Raw genomic sequence first — 17501 nt, 5'->3', positions numbered from 1 at the left:
AAAACTGCGTAATTTTTTAAAGTTTATACCAGTGTAGCAAATGGTTTTGTATTTTCATTATGATCATAAAAACATCTTTGTCATTTCAGATGATTCTTTATCCCCAGTCAAATATATAATTGTAAACAGAAGGTTTCACTTTAGTATAGACAACAAAATTGTTGGTTACGTCACTAATTTATCGCCAATGGAGTCCAGAGTTTTGCATTTGCTATGTTATTGGGATTTTTCAAATCAAAGTGAAATAATTTTATTATTTAGTGTAGAGCCTAGAGTGTGTACCGAACAAACAAACAAACAAACAAACAAACAAACAGCTGTAGTGTATAACATCCGATTAGAGCATTAATATAGACTTTGAAAATAATTCCAGTGAATATCACATTGGAAAAAAAAAACACATCACAGAATTAATACGTAAATCACGAAATTAGGACATTTTAGCTGATTCTTTTTTTGCTCAAACCGAGGAAATGTGCACCTTGTTAACCTGCATTTTTGAAAAATTATTTTATGGAATAAAATCCATGAAGTTCAGGCGCGGATCCAGGGTTAGTCAGATAAGTCGCGTGAATAAGTGTAAATTTGACGAAAAATGTTAGCCAAGCGAATAATGTCGACGATCCAGGTGTTACAGACGGAGCGCGTTAAAAAATCAGATTGTAATTTATTTACCGCGAAAAGCTATGGTTCACAGCCCTCTCCATTTCGCCTATACTATATAGACTGAGAGGGTTGCAAATTATAGCTTACAGATTTTGACTGATTCATTTTGACTAATCAGTCACTCAGTCAGTCAAAAATCAAATAGCTATGGCCCGCAACCCTCCCATCTCACTTAAGGGGCATGTGACGTCAAAATCGTGACGTAATTTTCACACTATGCGTAGTCCAACAATATGTGGCCCGCAGCCGGCGTAGGAAATTTAGGTTCCGTACTGCGTGGTTACCTATAACAACCTGTTAGGCTATAGTTTTAACTCCCATCCGTCATGATTAGTCAAAGACTCACGCCTTTTTGCTTGGATTCTTTCCGTACTATCATGGCTACTGCAGACATGTTGGCGCGGGTACTTACTGATTTAAAGTGTGATAATGTTGAATCTGTTTGTAAAATGCAAAAAGAACTTTTAGAAAGTGTTTATTCTCGGACATTTTTGTTGTCTGGGGATATTTATCCCTTGGTTGGTAAAAGTCTTCATCGAAATTCAGGTGCAGATATATACATTCCATCTGAGGCGAGGTGTGAAGATAAAGGAATTGCTTTAAGGTGAGAAGTATTTTTTTTACTCTCCAACACACCTTGCATTTATTTAAAGGTTTTTAGTATATTCACTACGAGCTAGTTGAGGAAGAGCTTTTTACAGCAGACTATTAAAAAAAAAAATACAAAAAGATTTAATTAGCTATAGCTAGCTAGCTAATTGTTTTTGTAATACGAGCTTTGAACAGAATTTTCAGCATTGTGGAGGAGTTCTTTCTCAATTAATATTTGTGTTGTTATTAGAAGCAAGAACTTTACATCTGGATAAGTAAGGTTGTTGATGAAAATAAACAACTCTTGAGTCGGCAAGTCAGAAAAGACCGGGAAAAAATTTCGCGAGATAGTTTTCACAAAGACAAAAACTCGCGTAAATTAATCTTCTGTGGCTCCTGACAGTAGGGCGACGAAAAATGGTCTACAAACGATGTCGAGTGGCGCTATACTGTCTTGGCCCTGGGAACAAATTTGCTTGCACCGATCTGAAAATCCCGGGAAAAAATACGCCCGACCGCCCGACCGACTCATTTTTGCGGGGTCTTCAGTACGTATTCTGACATTTTAATTTAAACAATTATTATTATTGACCTATAGATATTTCACCCTATATTTCTAGCTTCTTGGATTACAACAAAAACATGGTTATAGTGCCATGCTGGTTCTGGGGAAAAAAGGATAGCAAAATGTGACTGACTACACGTTTGCAACTCCAGGATTTGGAATCAGAGATAACAGAACTGAGTTCGGGAATCCAATTCTAACTGGTTTCAGGGAAGGTTTAGAAGGTGAGCTTACTTAGCTTTTCGGTCAAATATATATTGCATGATAGTTCCACATGTCTTTTACGGAATAATATTGCTTTTACTTATTTTCCCAGATAGCTCATGCAACTGCTGTTCAATCCAGTAAAGATCTGCTCTTAGCTGGTATAGATCTATGTTAAAAATATGCATATTAGTATATAATTTTTTTTTGTCAGGGCTAGTAATAAAATTTAACTAATTTGCAAATATTTCATAATGGGACCTTCAGATCACTTACAATCTCAAGATTATATTGTTGAAGCTACAGATGATAATAATAATATCATTATCATGCAAGGTGAATTAATTACATGAAGAATTTCTTCTTCTGCATAGCCATGTATTCAATGAAAAATATATTTGCTTAAATTCTAGAACCTCTGGTACATACAGATTTTACAGAAACTGATGTTCTTCCTGAAAACTTGAGCAAAAGTAAGCATTTCATGTAGAATTTTACACTATCTTGTATTTACTTGTGTAGAAGAACGAGTCTAATTTTTAATTTTTCAAAAATTAGTTGTACCAAATGTATCAAATGGTGATGCACAGGAGATCGTTTCCAGCTTGACGTGTAAGTTTTTGCGTTTATTCTTTGCAGATGACCAGCGTTCAATAACATTAGATTGTGTTAGAGACTTAAGAATATTGAGAAAAACCAATCCCAAAGATGCACCCATACAAATAACTAATTAATACAAAACACTTTTAAAAAGATCACCTTAAAGAAATAAATTTTTACGGACAGATATTTTGCATTGAAGTTTGTACAGGCCATGCTCTGACCTAAATTCTCCAATTAAAATTATTTATTGAAAACCTTATAGCAATCTAAAAATCCATGCTTCATACTGGATCTGTAGTTGCTCTCGGATGAACATTTTTGGTTACTGTGTGATTAAGGTTGGTGTTTGAAAAATCACGGAAGTTCGGGTAACAAATGGGCAGCTTGTCAATACTGAAAACTTGTCAATATGAAACGGGAAACGGAGGTGATATTTTGTGGAGATACATTGTAAGATCGTCCAAAAAATCGGACACATTGTATTCCATCGCACTAAAGTACAGGAATGATGTATACAATCTAGAGAAAGAGACTGGTTAATTATTAAATAGTTTTTCTACATGAATATTAAGAACAAGAATTGTTCTAACCCCGCAATTAATTTGATTTGCCTCAGTACCCAGGTTGAACCAATGAAATTAGGTGTAACGTTCTAATGCTGCTCAATTTCCACAGTAATATTATGGAGACAGATGGGTTCTTTATGAAGCGTTTTATAAAATAAATTTTTTTAGCAAGTAGGAAAAAACATTTCTGCAGAGATTACAGTATACAACATTTTGAAAGGTTATATTTTTAAAAATCTGTAATAGTAACACCACAACGATTACAGTATACTACATTTTGTAAGTGCTTCATTTCAATTGTTGTTCTGTTTTGTTATGTGTAACAAAACTCCTACATTGCTTCAGTCTGCACTCTTGAATTAAAAAGATTATATTTTCTAAAAAATTTTAATCACATTAAAATCTGAGTATTTTGATAATTCTGAAACTAAGAATAGACGAAGGGCAGCAACAAGAAAAAGAAAATCTCCACTGAGGTTAGAATATACAACATTTTGTAAGTCCTCAATGTCAATTGTCGTCATGTCGAAGTTCTGTTTTGCTATATATAACAACACTGCTGCATTACTTCAGTCTGCACTCTGAATTTGAAACCCTTCCCCTATTTCTCAATGTTGTAGACCCAGGGTACCCCGTAACGGTATTTCAACATTGAGAAAAGGGGGAGAGGTCTGTAAAATGAACCCAAAATATCATCAAGACATTCTGCAGATATAGCTGTACTTTATCAGCAAGGGGGAGTGAGAGGGAAATGGGTAATTGAGATGTATCTGCAATATATACGGTTTAACACCAGTGCTAACTATCATGTTAGCCTCTGCAGTGGTCAGTTGTGGGTCTGCTGTTGGTTCAGTTTCGTTGCTGTTAACAGCTTGGTCTTTCTTGTTTGCTTTTTCATTTTCTTGTTTTTTTCTCTCTCGGGCTTCCCTCTTTCTCATCCTGTCTTTTTCTAGATGTTCTTCATATTTTTTGGGCTCTACGTATTTCATATATTCAAGTTTATTTCTTTTTCTGTTCTTGTCTTCCTCCTTATATTTTTTTGCATTCTTTTCTCGATACTTCTTTATATATTCTTTGTTTGCCTCGCTCTTTGATCTATTTAGTTTTGGTCTTCCCATGATTGATAATTCGTTCGTTAAAAAAGAGTACCAAATGACAAAAACATTCCTTTTAAAACATTCGATTCCCCTGATCTAAAGCCCGTCCAAACGTTGAAATGTATAAAAAAGGCGTAGCACGGTAGCAAAACATTAGTAAAAGAATCATAAGCTTGAGATAACAACCAGGTGCCCTTTAGTAAGGTATAGTAGGAATAATAGAAAATCTGTCGGATGGACATTCTCATTTTCTAAATCATTGATCCAAACTTTAAACTATACTTTTTCTGGTTATTTTCTCGCTTTTCTTCTGACTTTACCATTTAGTTCTTTGATTCATTGATTAAAATTTGAAAATTACTCTAATATAACGAAGAGTAAAACGTCTTTTAGACCCCTATTTTGATAGAATTTATCTGTCGGATGGACTATTGGTATTCATGGAATTTAAAAAACAATGCCATATCAGGAGTTTCCAGATCAGCCCTCTTTGGTTCAAGCAATCCAAGATTTGATACTTTTGAAAATAATAGATTGTAAACACATGATATATCCATGGAATATTGATTTTTATGTAACGAAAATCTGTCGGATGGACAAGTTTGAACTGGATACGCTAAATTTTTTAACTATGGTTCTTAATAAAATTTGATTTTTAGTTTGGAAACTTATAACATATATCAATAGTTAAGAGACAATTCCAAAGCGATCTTATCATGACGCATCCCATCGTTTTAGCGCTGTAATTAGTTGTCCATCCGACAGATTTATTTAGTCACTCGCTCATACGATCAGGACCGTGCAAAGAAAACCTTTTAATTTTATCAAAGTTGGGACATTAATTAAACCATTTTTGAAGAAATATCACACAACACTTCAATTTTAAATTTTTCTAGTAGTGTTGACCAATTTCGAAATATGCTCTGTCACAATATTGTACAGAAACCTGTGACAAAGACATGTAAACATACTTTTTGTTATAATTGATTGGCACCAAAAATATTGGGAAAGCAAGAACTTGTGAGTTTATGTGCCACCTGTTTTTTTGTTATAAAAATTGATTCGCACAAAGTTTTAAAAAATATAATGTCAATAATACAGTGCTTAAAACTAAATTGTAAAAAAAGATTGTGGAGAATATCTAACTGTAACTGAAATCAACCAACATGATAAATTATGTAATGGTCCACAAACAAGCTTTTTAAGTAGTAGATCAGAGAACATCTTTAAACAATATTGAATGAATTCAGATCATTTTTTAAAACACATTTAAATCCTTCTATAAATGTGGTATAATACGAGGGATATATTTGCTAAAAAGTTGCATCCTTTGCATCTTCAAATAGACCATGCATAGCCCATAAGAATTTTTTTTCCTTGTAAATGAAGTCGACAAACTCACTTTCTAACCTTTGGAAATTATATGTACCGAACAGTGAAAACAACTTTAGCATGTTGCCTCTTCAGAAGTGCCATGTTTAAGACTGTGAAAAAACAGATTTAGGTGGCGAACAATATCTTGAAAGTGTAGTCCAGAATACACCTATTGATCGTGAATTAAAGAAGATGCACTCAGAGAATAAAGTATCGCTAGATATTAAATTTAATACTGCGTACTATTTAGCAAAACAGAAACGTCCTTATAGCGATTAGGTAGATCTTTTAAACTTACGAACTAAAAATAAAATCAGAATTAGCGATAGTACGGAAAATCGCTTTAAGATGTAATGCTTTCGCCTGTGTTTAAAAATCAGGTACCACTGTTAGATACTTCTACTTGGCCGAAAGATGAGCTGAGCTCATTGGTGAAGAGCAGGTTAATGAATTGCTAATTCATTTTCGTCTAAAATCATTTGCATAATAAATTGAGGGCAAATTAGTCTGTTGGAAACCCAGGGTACCCCGTAACGGTATTTTAACATTGAGAAAGGGGCGAGGAGTACCCAAAATATCATCAAGACATTCTGCAGAAATAGCTGTACTTTATCAGCAAGAGGGAGTGAGAGGGAAACGGATAATTGAGATGTATCCGCAATATACCAAGTCGTCAATATATCGGCATGCAAAAGCACCAATATGTGATGATGCACCGATGGACAGTAGAAAGTATAACAAAGGTGCTCCTAGAAAATTGTCAATGCGTGACGTGCACAGCATTAACCTCGTTGTACAGAAACTTTGTCTATCTGATAGCACATTTACAGCTCTGCATATTGCAACGATCCGGGAACTTAACAGATCTGGGTTCCATTACCTCCAATCGAGAAAGAAGGCTTGTCACTTCGTCAGACTTAAAAAAACGGGTAGGCTTTTGTTGAAGAGTAAAGAGGCGTTATATTGGAAATTCATCTTGGCAGGACCATGTGACACTTTACATTGATTGAAAGGGTTTCCAATCCAAACCAAACAAACCCTCTCGACAAGGCCAGAGCACGAATCACTTTATAAGCGTTAATTCGAAGCCTGTTGTATGTATTAAATATGAAGCAGCATCTAAATGGAAAACTACGCTTGAGTAAAGCACAGGATGTATTTTTAAAAAATAATACGATATCCGTTTCTTAAACTTTAACATATATCAAAATTTAGGGGTTTTTTTTAATTACATGATGAATGAACGTAAAGAGACTTCCACACATACACTGATAAACTTGAGCGTTAAATATGTTTTTTTCTTGACGCTAGTGCAAAAAGGGAGGTGTGAATAAATCATTCATTCATTTAGCAAATTTTTTAATACCCCATGTCATCTGTGACCTTCCATTCGTTTTACCAACCTATGTATGACTAGCCACTTTTTAAAATTTTCTGGTGCGCGTGTGATCGAGATCTAGACTGCGAATGCGAAATTTACCCTTCGTCGCAACCGCAACAACAAGCCCCACAAAGATAACAACGTGTCTGTTATTTAGCAATGTGGTTGGAGCCGTGGTTGTTATTTAAAGTCCCTTTCTCGAGAACAAAACGCAGATTTTTAATAGGATTTAGGTGGCGTTTTTATGACAATTTCGCTTTGATCGAAATGAAATAGAAAGAATAATTAAAGTTTAAACAAACTTTAAAATAAATACATAAAAAATTGTTACTCTGGAAACAGATAGAAGGAATAATTTACGTATTAACGGACTTCAAGAAAGTGCAAAGACTTGAAAGAACATGGAAGAAAAGGAGCATAACTTTTTCTGCAAATAAATGGCTGTACAAGGCGTACAGATCGAAAGACCACATAGAACTGCACAACGTCGGAAAGACAAACCAATTGTTACAAAGCTTTTAAACTTAAAAGATGAAAAGCCAATTTTTGCACAAGGAAGGAAATTGTAAGGTACAAATATTTACGTCAACCAGAACTTCTCCAGTGATAATGGAGAAGTCCTGGTTGACTTCTCCATTATAATTAAAGTGAATAAAAGTTATTCTCTAAAGATGGTTGTGTGATGATATTGAAATTAACGAAAGCCTTTGTTTTTTATCAGGTACCCTGGAAAAATATTGTTTAATAACGTTATGAGGGATGAAAAGAAGTATGATAAATTGTATGTATTGAATATGGAGCAGTATCTAAATGAAAAATTACGCTTGAGTTGAGAGATTGAGCTGCTGTCAGATAAAAAAATTATTAAAAAGAAAAAAAATGTATCAGAAACAAACAACACCAAGTAGATTGATAAATAAACAAAATAAAATTTATTTTGTTTATTTATCAATCTATTCTTTGAACAACGTGAAAAATTGATAAAAGTAAAACACCTAATATTTTTAAAATTTAAAAACTCGATCTAAATAATTTAAATGATCCAGTTGCTAATTTTTTTAACAATAAAAACTAGAAACGCAATGTTTTATTATAAAAGACCTTCACACAAGAAAACATGCAAAAAATTTGTTACTGTGTAAAAAATCCAAGCTGCTCTAAACGGCTGACTTGTTAATTTCAGTCAACTGATGCAAAGGTTGACAGGTGATATATAAAGGTATAATGTTTACCTTAGCTAAGAATTTACTGTATCACTGGGTGAAAACCAGCAATTTAACCAGTTTAGGCAAACCAGCCTAATATCATGGAACGAATGGACTGCTATGAAGTATGTGTGTTTATAAATGGGAATACTATGCTAAATAAAGTTAAGCATTTCACAAAATTAGAAATTTGAATTGTCGTTATTGATCTCTAAGATACATAGTGTAGCATAGAAGCAGGATCCATTCACAAGGATAACCAATCTATGAATGCCATATTTTTCACGTCTAACGCGCTGCGGGATGGGAGACATACACTCACCGATCTTGAAAGGCACTTGTTCTTTATTTGGGTTGCGATACGATGCAATGAATCTTTTCACAACATGCCATTGTTACTTACAAAATGGTGACACCACTGAGAAATATGACATGAAAATACGAAATTCAACGGCGAAGGTATTTCCAATGTTGTCAGTAAATGTAAATTAGGTTTGTAAATTTTGTAGCATTGAAAGCAATAGTGTTCTCCTATCTTCTCAGCGCAATGAAAATAATAAGATGGAATTATAAGCTTAATAAGCAATGCAGAAGAAAATGAAAAAGTATACGAAGAAGAGCAGTTATATTTTATAGTATAAAAAGAAACATTAAAACTAGACTAGAGTTTAGTGACGCAACTAAAATAACCACCCCGCACACCCTCCTCAGTGGGGTTGATTACTAGTGCTATGTTCTGGTTGCACTTTACACAATTTTAGAAACTTTTTAAAATATTCTGGAGGAGATATAAAGCACAAGGAGTGAAATACAGAAATAGCTGAACAATCTATAGAAATTCAAGAAACAGGTGTATCTTACTGAATTATAACTCTTTCAATTACAAAGAAAGGATGTGCACTTTTTAACCAATATCCTGAAATCTAATAAACATTAGGTATGGATGGAGACTGGCACATTTTCCATTTTCTGCGAAATGGCACACCTAAATACGGAACATTGCTGAAAGAAGTGTGTACTCTATTTATTTTGAACTGCAACAATGAAAAATCAAAAAATTTCTAGCCAACGAGCAAATAAAGCAAATCAAGTAAGAGTAAACAGAACTGTGAGAAGATCTTGGTTAACTAGTCAAGTTATATTTTTTGATATCAGGGTTTTTGACTCTAGCAAAAAACTACAGCGTAACGTGGGGAAAGCTTAGACGTTAGACTAGAAATGTCTGTTTTTGCAACTAAATATGCAGGCTGCGAATTTTTTATGATGGTACCTTGAAAGTGATATGTAAACATTGCGAAAATTGACAGGGCAAGCACAAAGGAAAATGTTTGTGGATTTTCATACAGTTTTTTCTCACTGTACCTGAAATTTTAGATAAATTTTTAGTAGTTGCTAAAATTTTTGTCAATAAAGAGGTTAATTTGTTCTAGTTGTGTGAAAATGAGCACCATACTGCTTCGTTCTTTGCAAATTCGTGTGTAATCTTTACATTCTTTGGGTTTTTTTTTTAGTATTTTGGGAATTTTAAAGAATCTTAGGCCAATTTAGTCCAAATAAGCCCGGGGCAAGATGAGACACCGAATATTTATGCTAGTTTGACTCTACTTGTTGATCACCAAGTTACTAATCTGTGTGCTTTTATGTTTTTTTCTGTACAATTTTGTGCAGCATATGATTATTAAGTTATTATTTATGCAATGTTCTTCCAGATAAAATATATAAATGCGATTACTACCATGTTTCGTAACTACAAAAGGAAGAACGACTGCGGTAAGTGGAGTTTAGATAGCATGCGATCCGCTATTAATGCTGTTAATAATGAGGGAGAGAGCATAAGAAAAGCAGCTGAGGTATTTGCTGTACTTAAAGATGCTCTTCACCGAAGAGTGAAAAATAAATCAAACTTTTAACTGCTGAAAGTATGCACAAAAAAGTGTTAGCACCTATTCGTCACCTATTCGTCAGGTCTTAACTCCGGGACAAGAAGGACAATTAGTCGAGCAAATAAAAAAGATTGAAGGTTGTTTTTATGGTCTCACCATTATTGATCTAAGGAGAGTGGTGTATGACTATACTGAGAAAAACAAAAGTGTACATCCATTCAACAAGGAACTTGAAAATGGCAGGTGTAGATTTTGTTTATAATATCTTGAAGAGAAACAAATCGATATCATTACAAAAACCACAGGGTGTCTCAATTAACAGAGTGATGGTGTAAACCATGAAAGTATTGAGCTAAATTTTCAGAACTTAAGATCTTTGCTTTAAGAACATGGGTTCCAACCACACCAAATTTATAATGATGACGAATCTGGACTTACTTGTGTCCAAAAACCTGTAAAGGTCCTAGCGGAAAGAGGGAAACATTGTGTTTCAAGAATTACCAGTGGAGAGAAAGGTGTTACAACTACAATTGTATTAGGAGTTCATGCTACTGTTAATTATGTACCTCCTCTCATGATTTTTAAAAGAAAGAGCATGAAACTAGAATTACTAGACCATGCATCAGTTGGTTCGATAGGTGATTGCTCAAAAAACGGTTGGATCACATCAGAGATTTTTATGAGATATGTCAAACATTTTGTTAAACATACAAGGTGCTCTCAAAAAAATAAAGTACTTTTGATTATAGATGGATATAATTCGCACACACAAAAAACATTTGGTTGATTTTGCAAAGGAAAATGGTCTTTATATAATCAGTTTGCATGATCCAAGTTACTTCAAGTCTCGCATATGTTAAATCAGCGACAATTGAGAATGTTGCTTCTATATTTAAAACAAGTGGAACCACTCGATTCCAATGTTATCTCACCAGTTGAATTCATTGATAAAATTATTGAAACCAATGAAAGAGAAAAAAGATTAGACAAAAGAAACAAAAAAAGGAACTTGGAAGAAAGCAGAGAAAGTTCAAAATGATGAAAGGGAAGAGGATTGTGAGTGTTTTGTGTGTGGAATGAAATGGAGCGAATCACGAAAGGGCGAAGTTTGGGTCAAATGTATGAATAACTAGCAACCTACGAAGTAAATAAGAAAAAATAAAACGACATTACAATGAGTTGATCAAGCAAGTCGAGTATAAAAATGTTACTTAATGGTCTTGTATGCTACAGTTGGTAGGGGTAAGAGATCCAGAAATTATTTTCTTTCTGAGAATATACCTAAGAAACAAAAAGAGACTTGTGCATTTATAATTGGTTATCAGTAAACATCTAAATAAAATATATTAGGTTTTCTTGAAAAGAAAAGATAATAGACAAAGATTTCAGCCCTGTTTTTTTTTTCGTTTGAAGATGTTCGTACTAGTGTCAATATAAATAATTGACAGTCTAGTAAAGTGTACTTTGTTTTTATTGCATTTAAAAAATTATTTTTCCTCGTTTTAGTGTTTTTAGAATTACTAATAGCGCTCTTCAGAGGTTACATTGTAATATCTTTTTCCAAAATATTCCCTGTTTTAGAATTTACCTTAACTTCCCAATGGAAAAGCAGAATTTATAGCAACGTGTTATATAATTTATTTTTATACTAGTGCTTAGCTCGATACCTGAATTCAATTTTAACTAGGCTTATTTACAGTGAAGACTAACTAAAATACCTGCATAACATATTAAAAGTATCTGCTGCATAGGCATAATAATATCATAACTTTAACATTTTCATTTAGCATTTAACTTTAACATTTACCTCATGTTGGAACATATATAATATAAAATATAATGTCAAATGTATATTTGGTAGATTAGATGTTTTGTCGCATTTTGTCGCGTTTGCATAATCTCAACTGCTTGATAATTCCAAAATTTTGTATAAATTTAAAATAGTAACTATAAAAAATAATTTAATTTAAAAGTACTTGTAACAACATAATTTTCTTCGCCAATTTAGCATTTCTTCATCAGTTCTTGTTTTGCTTCAATTTCATAATTTAGTTTGTCTAAAGCAGAAAATAACCAGAAATAATAACTTCTCTTTAGCTTTGGAAATTAAATACCAGAATCAAGATTGTTCTATTGATTACCTAAACCCTTGTAGGCTAAATTTTTTTAAAATTGTTTTAAGCTCTCCAAAACACTGTTGATCATTTCAGTAGAATACTAATGTCCAGTTAGGCAGAAGATTTTCTAAGATTGTGGTCAGAAAAATTTTAATTGATAAAATAAAAACACGTACTGATACATCAGCTCAAAAGGAAATAGATTTATGGAGAGAGAAATTGCTGGGTTTTTTTCAAACATTATCTTAATACCTTCATTTTAGTTTTTATCTGTTCTCATACATTAGCGAATCTTTTGATGAAATAAAAATTTAAAGAAGACTGAGAATATTGTGATTATATCAGTTCGTAAAAATATTCTATTTACACATTTTTTAAAAAGTCATTTTATGAACATTGACAACGATTTCTTAAACTATTTACCAAACTTATGTAAAAACTACATCCAGAGTTCGGCTGCACAGTAATCCTTACAGGACAGCCACAATGGAAGTATTGTTGTCATATTTTAAGAAGGTACTGCTTTATTTAAAAGTTCTGAAATAGGTAAAATTCAACTAAATCATAACCTTGATATAATTTCACAAAGTCAGAGAACATGAATTACCTGCTGTTTCCCAGTCCTCTTCATCTACAACTAGTTTTAGTTTGGCTTCTAGTTCTTCAATTTCAAGTTGTAACTCCATCTTGTTCACTCCTTGGTTGTCAGCCTTAGGACAAAGAAAAAAACAAAAGTAATAATACGAATAGCAAACAAAAAACAAAAATAGCAGTTTAAAATTTTATATCTTAATGGAATATAAGGAAAAAACGATATATAAATTTGTATCCTATATCCTGTATTTTCTTAGGTTTAGAAGTATTTTTCCCACAAAATCTAACAATTGATACACAAAATTTGTCTTTAAGTTGAATTAGGTGCTAAACGAAAGCACCTTAGATGTAATTTTTACACCAGTAATAAAAAGTGTGTATGCTCACCGGATCGTGTTCATTTAAATCATGTTTTGTTTCCAAACTTTGGACAATGCTCTAAACAATATCATTTTCAGAGACGCTAACAACAACTGCAAAAAAGGACACTATTGTGGTCAAAGACAAGCATAAGCATACTATCTCACGTGTGGTATTACCTTGAAATAATCAAGTTGTAATTCTATAGTCTGCCTAATCCAAATGTGTGGGTGACTAAAAGACAAAATATATAACAAATACTGTTACGTTTATAAGTTAAAATGATACCTGCTGGTCAGCGCAAACAGCAAACAACAATAAATGCACCTGTTGAGAGTTTCTTCAGCTTCCTTTTGAGCCTCTTTTAAGTTCTTTATTATTTGCATATCTAAAAGTAAAATCAACAATGTAATAATTATAGTCAACTAGTATTACGAAATTTCGATTCAATATTATCTATTAAGGACAGAACAAACTAATAAAGACATTGCATTAAACAATTCTCCCGGTAGTTGTTGGAAGTTAAGCTAATATCTAAATGTGGTAGTGGCCTTGTGGTAGAGCGTTTTCCTGCAGTGCGGAAGGTCTTGGGATCAAACCCTGACCGATTCATGCCAGAGACTATGAAAGTGTGAATCGACCACTTCTGCCTAACGTTCAATATGAGAATAGGATGGATATCTTAGGCAGTTGTCTAGTTGAGCAGGTGTTGTGCTAGCTCAAATGGGAGCTTTAAATGCACTTGAATGGCAGAGTTTTTATTATAAACAGAACAAAACATTTACATGAGTTGTAACTATATATATCTAAGCATGGAAATAATCTTTTGGAAAAGGAGTGTTTTTAAAGTATTTCTTTAAAATGGGCGTCATTTGGCCAATGCAGTCAGCATAATATAAATAACAGAGTAAATATGATATTTTTGTGCCATTACTTTCTGAGCCATTCCGCAAGGTAAATAAACACATTATTAGAACTAATTTGGTCATATAGTTGAATGCGTAATTTTGAAAATTATTAAAAATATTGTTAAGATGAGGTTGGAAATATTAGTAACTAAATACATTAAAGATAGTTCGATTTTTATACTTTATATTTAAGGTGCATTTGCCTTTGTTTTTACCTGTTTTATATCTAATCTTCCACGTCGAATTGTTAAACAAATATAGCTAGCTAGGCTCGTTTCTCCCAGAATGGTAAATGATAACTTTGATATGGAAAAAATTAGTACAAGTTAAGAACATTACAGTATAGCCTTGCCTCTGTGAAATATGCATGGCCACCCATTTTATTTCTCCTAAGAATGTATTTAGAATCTCATTTGCTTTTACACAAAACTTGGACTAACAAACATATGCAGTCATTTATTGTATTTATGTCTCTTCTCTTAGCTAATCACGTTCGGAATATTTTTTTGCTAATGATAAACTTGCATAGTTTATATAATGAACACTTAGTACCTGAAAATATGCATATATCATTTATCAGATATGTAATTGATTAAGTACTGACAAAAATCATTTTCACCTACCATATTTAATTTCTTGTTCTTGAAAATTTTTCTCCACCTCCTTTACTAAATCTTCCAACTTTTCAGCTTCAGGTTGTTGCTGTTTGATAGCTTCGTCCAGCTGACAAACTGTTTCTTGCTTTGCTTTACCTTCAGCAGTGAGAGCTTTAATCTCATCGGAGTATTTCTGAGCTTCTTTAAATTTTCTTTCTGTGTAAAAAAAAAGTGTTCAGAAAGAAATATCCAAGTAGCTGTCCACAGCCACATACCTTCTCCTCAAAGCTATGTAGTAAAACTAATTTGAAAATTACACTTTAAGCTGTTTTAAACTTTTTGGCTTCATTTTGCGAGCATGACTTGTGAAACTTAATTTGGTTGACACTGACTAAAATACATCTAGATTTTTGTCAGAGCATTGATAGTACTTATTTGACCTAATACCACCGTGCAAGGATTCGAAAGATAATAAAACAGCTCACCTTTCACAGCCACTTGCTTTAAAACTTGCAATTCAGATACTTTCGTTTCTAGATCATTTAATGAACGCTGCAGGTTACTTTGATTAGTTTGGTTTTCCAGAATCTGGAAGAGAAAAAAAGACTGCTTTAAGCAAGATGATATAGATTGCGGGTTGACTGTGTTCAGTAGTACTTTTTAAACAAACTTTTGTACAACCATTGAAAAGGCAATGAAACCTGCTAATTAAGACAATGGAATGTTTAAAGAATTGTTTACATATAAACAAGTAAACAGGAAAAAAAAAAGAATAATACGTTGAAGTGGAAAAAAAACACAACACAATAAAAGCACAAATCACAAACCTGACATTTGATACGTTGCAGTTCTTCTTCTCTTTCTGACAATAGTGTCTTCAAACTACGAAATCATAAAAATATATGAATAAAAATAATTTTGAGAGATTTTTTTTTTACCAAAAAAGGTTTTGAAGCAGAAATTTACAGAAAAAATACGTTCAATTGGACCAATACAACATGTCCATTTTTAGTATACAATACACACACAATTTCTTAATAAGTAAAGATGAAGTGATACAAAACTTATTCTGAACTATTTACGTTATGCTGCAGAAGTTCAGTCTGTACAAACTTGATTATCTTATCATTAACATCACCACTTGTAACCTTTTAATGGGGATGAAGTTATCTTTCACCATCAATACGTCATATTCTTATCCCTGTCCATATGATGAAAGACTTAGAAAGAATGAATACTGATGGAAATATTTTTTTACCTGGAGTACTCCTCATCAGTAATCTTTCCCAATAGCTTAGAGTTACTAAATACTTGATCAAAGGAAAAAAATTCCATCTTGCTGGGATCTGATGCGGTGTCATTAAATGCTTGTAGTTCTTTCAGGAGCATCTTGTTTCTAAAGAGTTAGTACACACATCAGTTATTTGTACCTTTTTATTATTTGTACATCAATACCATCGTATTATGTATTTAATGTGAAAGTTTGTTTTCTTAACTTCATTACATCATTAAGAAGCAGAAGATTAAAAAGGAAAGCATTTCTGTGTTGCATGTTATTAAGACATAAACCATATTTGATTTGGATATATATAAACCTGTTCTGTGCAAGCATTCAATATTTTTTAAAGCATTTTAGAGAAAATTAAGTTCCATGGGAATTTTATAAGACCTAACTCCTGTGATATTTATTGAAAAAGTTTTACTTCGGGAAATTTTTAAATTTAAATTCAACTAAGAATTATTTAAAATCTGTGAATTAGGAAAATAAGTTCCAAAATTTCAATATGCAAAAACATGAAACATTACTTCTCTTGTTCTTCATGTAATATCTCTTTCTCTTTTGTCACAGCTTCTTCCTTCACAACCAATGCTTCCTAATTAAATAAGAAAAACTTGAAATCGTGAATAAAATATGGATGATCATCTATTTATGGATTTACAGTAGAAACTAGAACTAAAGGAATTCACAATTGATTGTCCACACCGTTTTCTAGTAAATCAAAGTTTGTAAAAAGCTTGTTCGGTATACAAAGCAGACTTAAACATAAATGAATTTCCTATTTAACAAAATAAATATAAATTATTGTGCAACACATATAAATAAAACCCTTTTTAAAGTAAAAAAAAAGTTTAGGCATTCCATAATATGTTTGTCTTACCATGTCTGAATATATCTGCAGTTCATTTTTCTCTGTCATTTCCTTTTCCCTCCTAATGCTCTCAACTCGTGGTTGAAATTCATTTATGATACTTTGAATTTGCTGATCAATATTGTCAATGTTATTGGTGTACTCTTCTTCAGTTTTTTCTAATAATGCTAGTTTCAGCTTTAAGTCTGTAATTTCTTCCTGTTGTGATAAAGAAAAGGGCTACATAATAAAGGTATTGCTTACAAGGAACAATAATATTTGGCCTGAGTATCAAACTTTAGCATTTCTAAATATTTTTAAATTATTAAAATAATAAATTTTACTCAATGTCACTTCTTTAAATTCAATTCTCTGTTTTATGAAAGCAAATAATTGCAAGATGCTGGTACGTATGAAACATTTTAAAAAGGGGCATGGCGAAAAATAAAATGAAACTTCTATTGCAAAGAAAGAACAGAGTTGTAGCTTTAAGACAGCTTTTATTTAAAGCATTGTATACATACTAAAGATTTAGGACCTACCATTTCAGCTGATTGACAATAAATATCAATTTAATATAGATATATTCTTGTTTGCTATTGCCCAGGTGATGGTGCCATTAATGACCAAGTCCGTCAAAAAATTTATTTTCCTTCAGTTAT

The 17501-nt window shown here is 32.5% G+C and overlaps 1 protein-coding gene across 2 annotated transcripts in view; it reads right to left on the bottom strand.

The window, feature by feature from the left end:
- Nucleotides 1-224: 224 nt before the first annotated feature.
- The window catches only part of LOC130640743 (titin homolog), a 28345-nt gene continuing 11068 nt past the window's right edge, over nucleotides 225-17501 (bottom strand). For both annotated transcript variants that reach the window (XM_057447273.1, XM_057447274.1), the window contains 11 exons: nucleotides 16870-17058; nucleotides 16517-16584; nucleotides 15969-16106; nucleotides 15538-15592; nucleotides 15196-15298; nucleotides 14738-14926; nucleotides 13534-13594; nucleotides 13386-13440; nucleotides 13234-13284; nucleotides 12860-12962; nucleotides 225-12192 (listed from right to left, as the gene is read on the bottom strand). In XM_057447273.1, coding sequence (XP_057303256.1) covers nucleotides 12140-12192; nucleotides 12860-12962; nucleotides 13234-13284; nucleotides 13386-13440; nucleotides 13534-13594; nucleotides 14738-14926; nucleotides 15196-15298; nucleotides 15538-15592; nucleotides 15969-16106; nucleotides 16517-16584; nucleotides 16870-17058 — 1065 coding nt within the window. In that variant the 3' untranslated portion in view covers nucleotides 225-12139. The remainder of the gene's footprint in view (nucleotides 12193-12859; nucleotides 12963-13233; nucleotides 13285-13385; nucleotides 13441-13533; nucleotides 13595-14737; nucleotides 14927-15195; nucleotides 15299-15537; nucleotides 15593-15968; nucleotides 16107-16516; nucleotides 16585-16869; nucleotides 17059-17501) is intronic.

This window comes from Hydractinia symbiolongicarpus, chromosome 4 (assembly GCF_029227915.1).
Source record: "Hydractinia symbiolongicarpus strain clone_291-10 chromosome 4, HSymV2.1, whole genome shotgun sequence".
NCBI lineage: Eukaryota > Metazoa > Cnidaria > Hydrozoa > Anthoathecata > Hydractiniidae > Hydractinia > Hydractinia symbiolongicarpus.
Note: the sequence above shows the minus strand (reverse complement) of the source record. Positions and strands in the feature narration are given on the sequence as shown.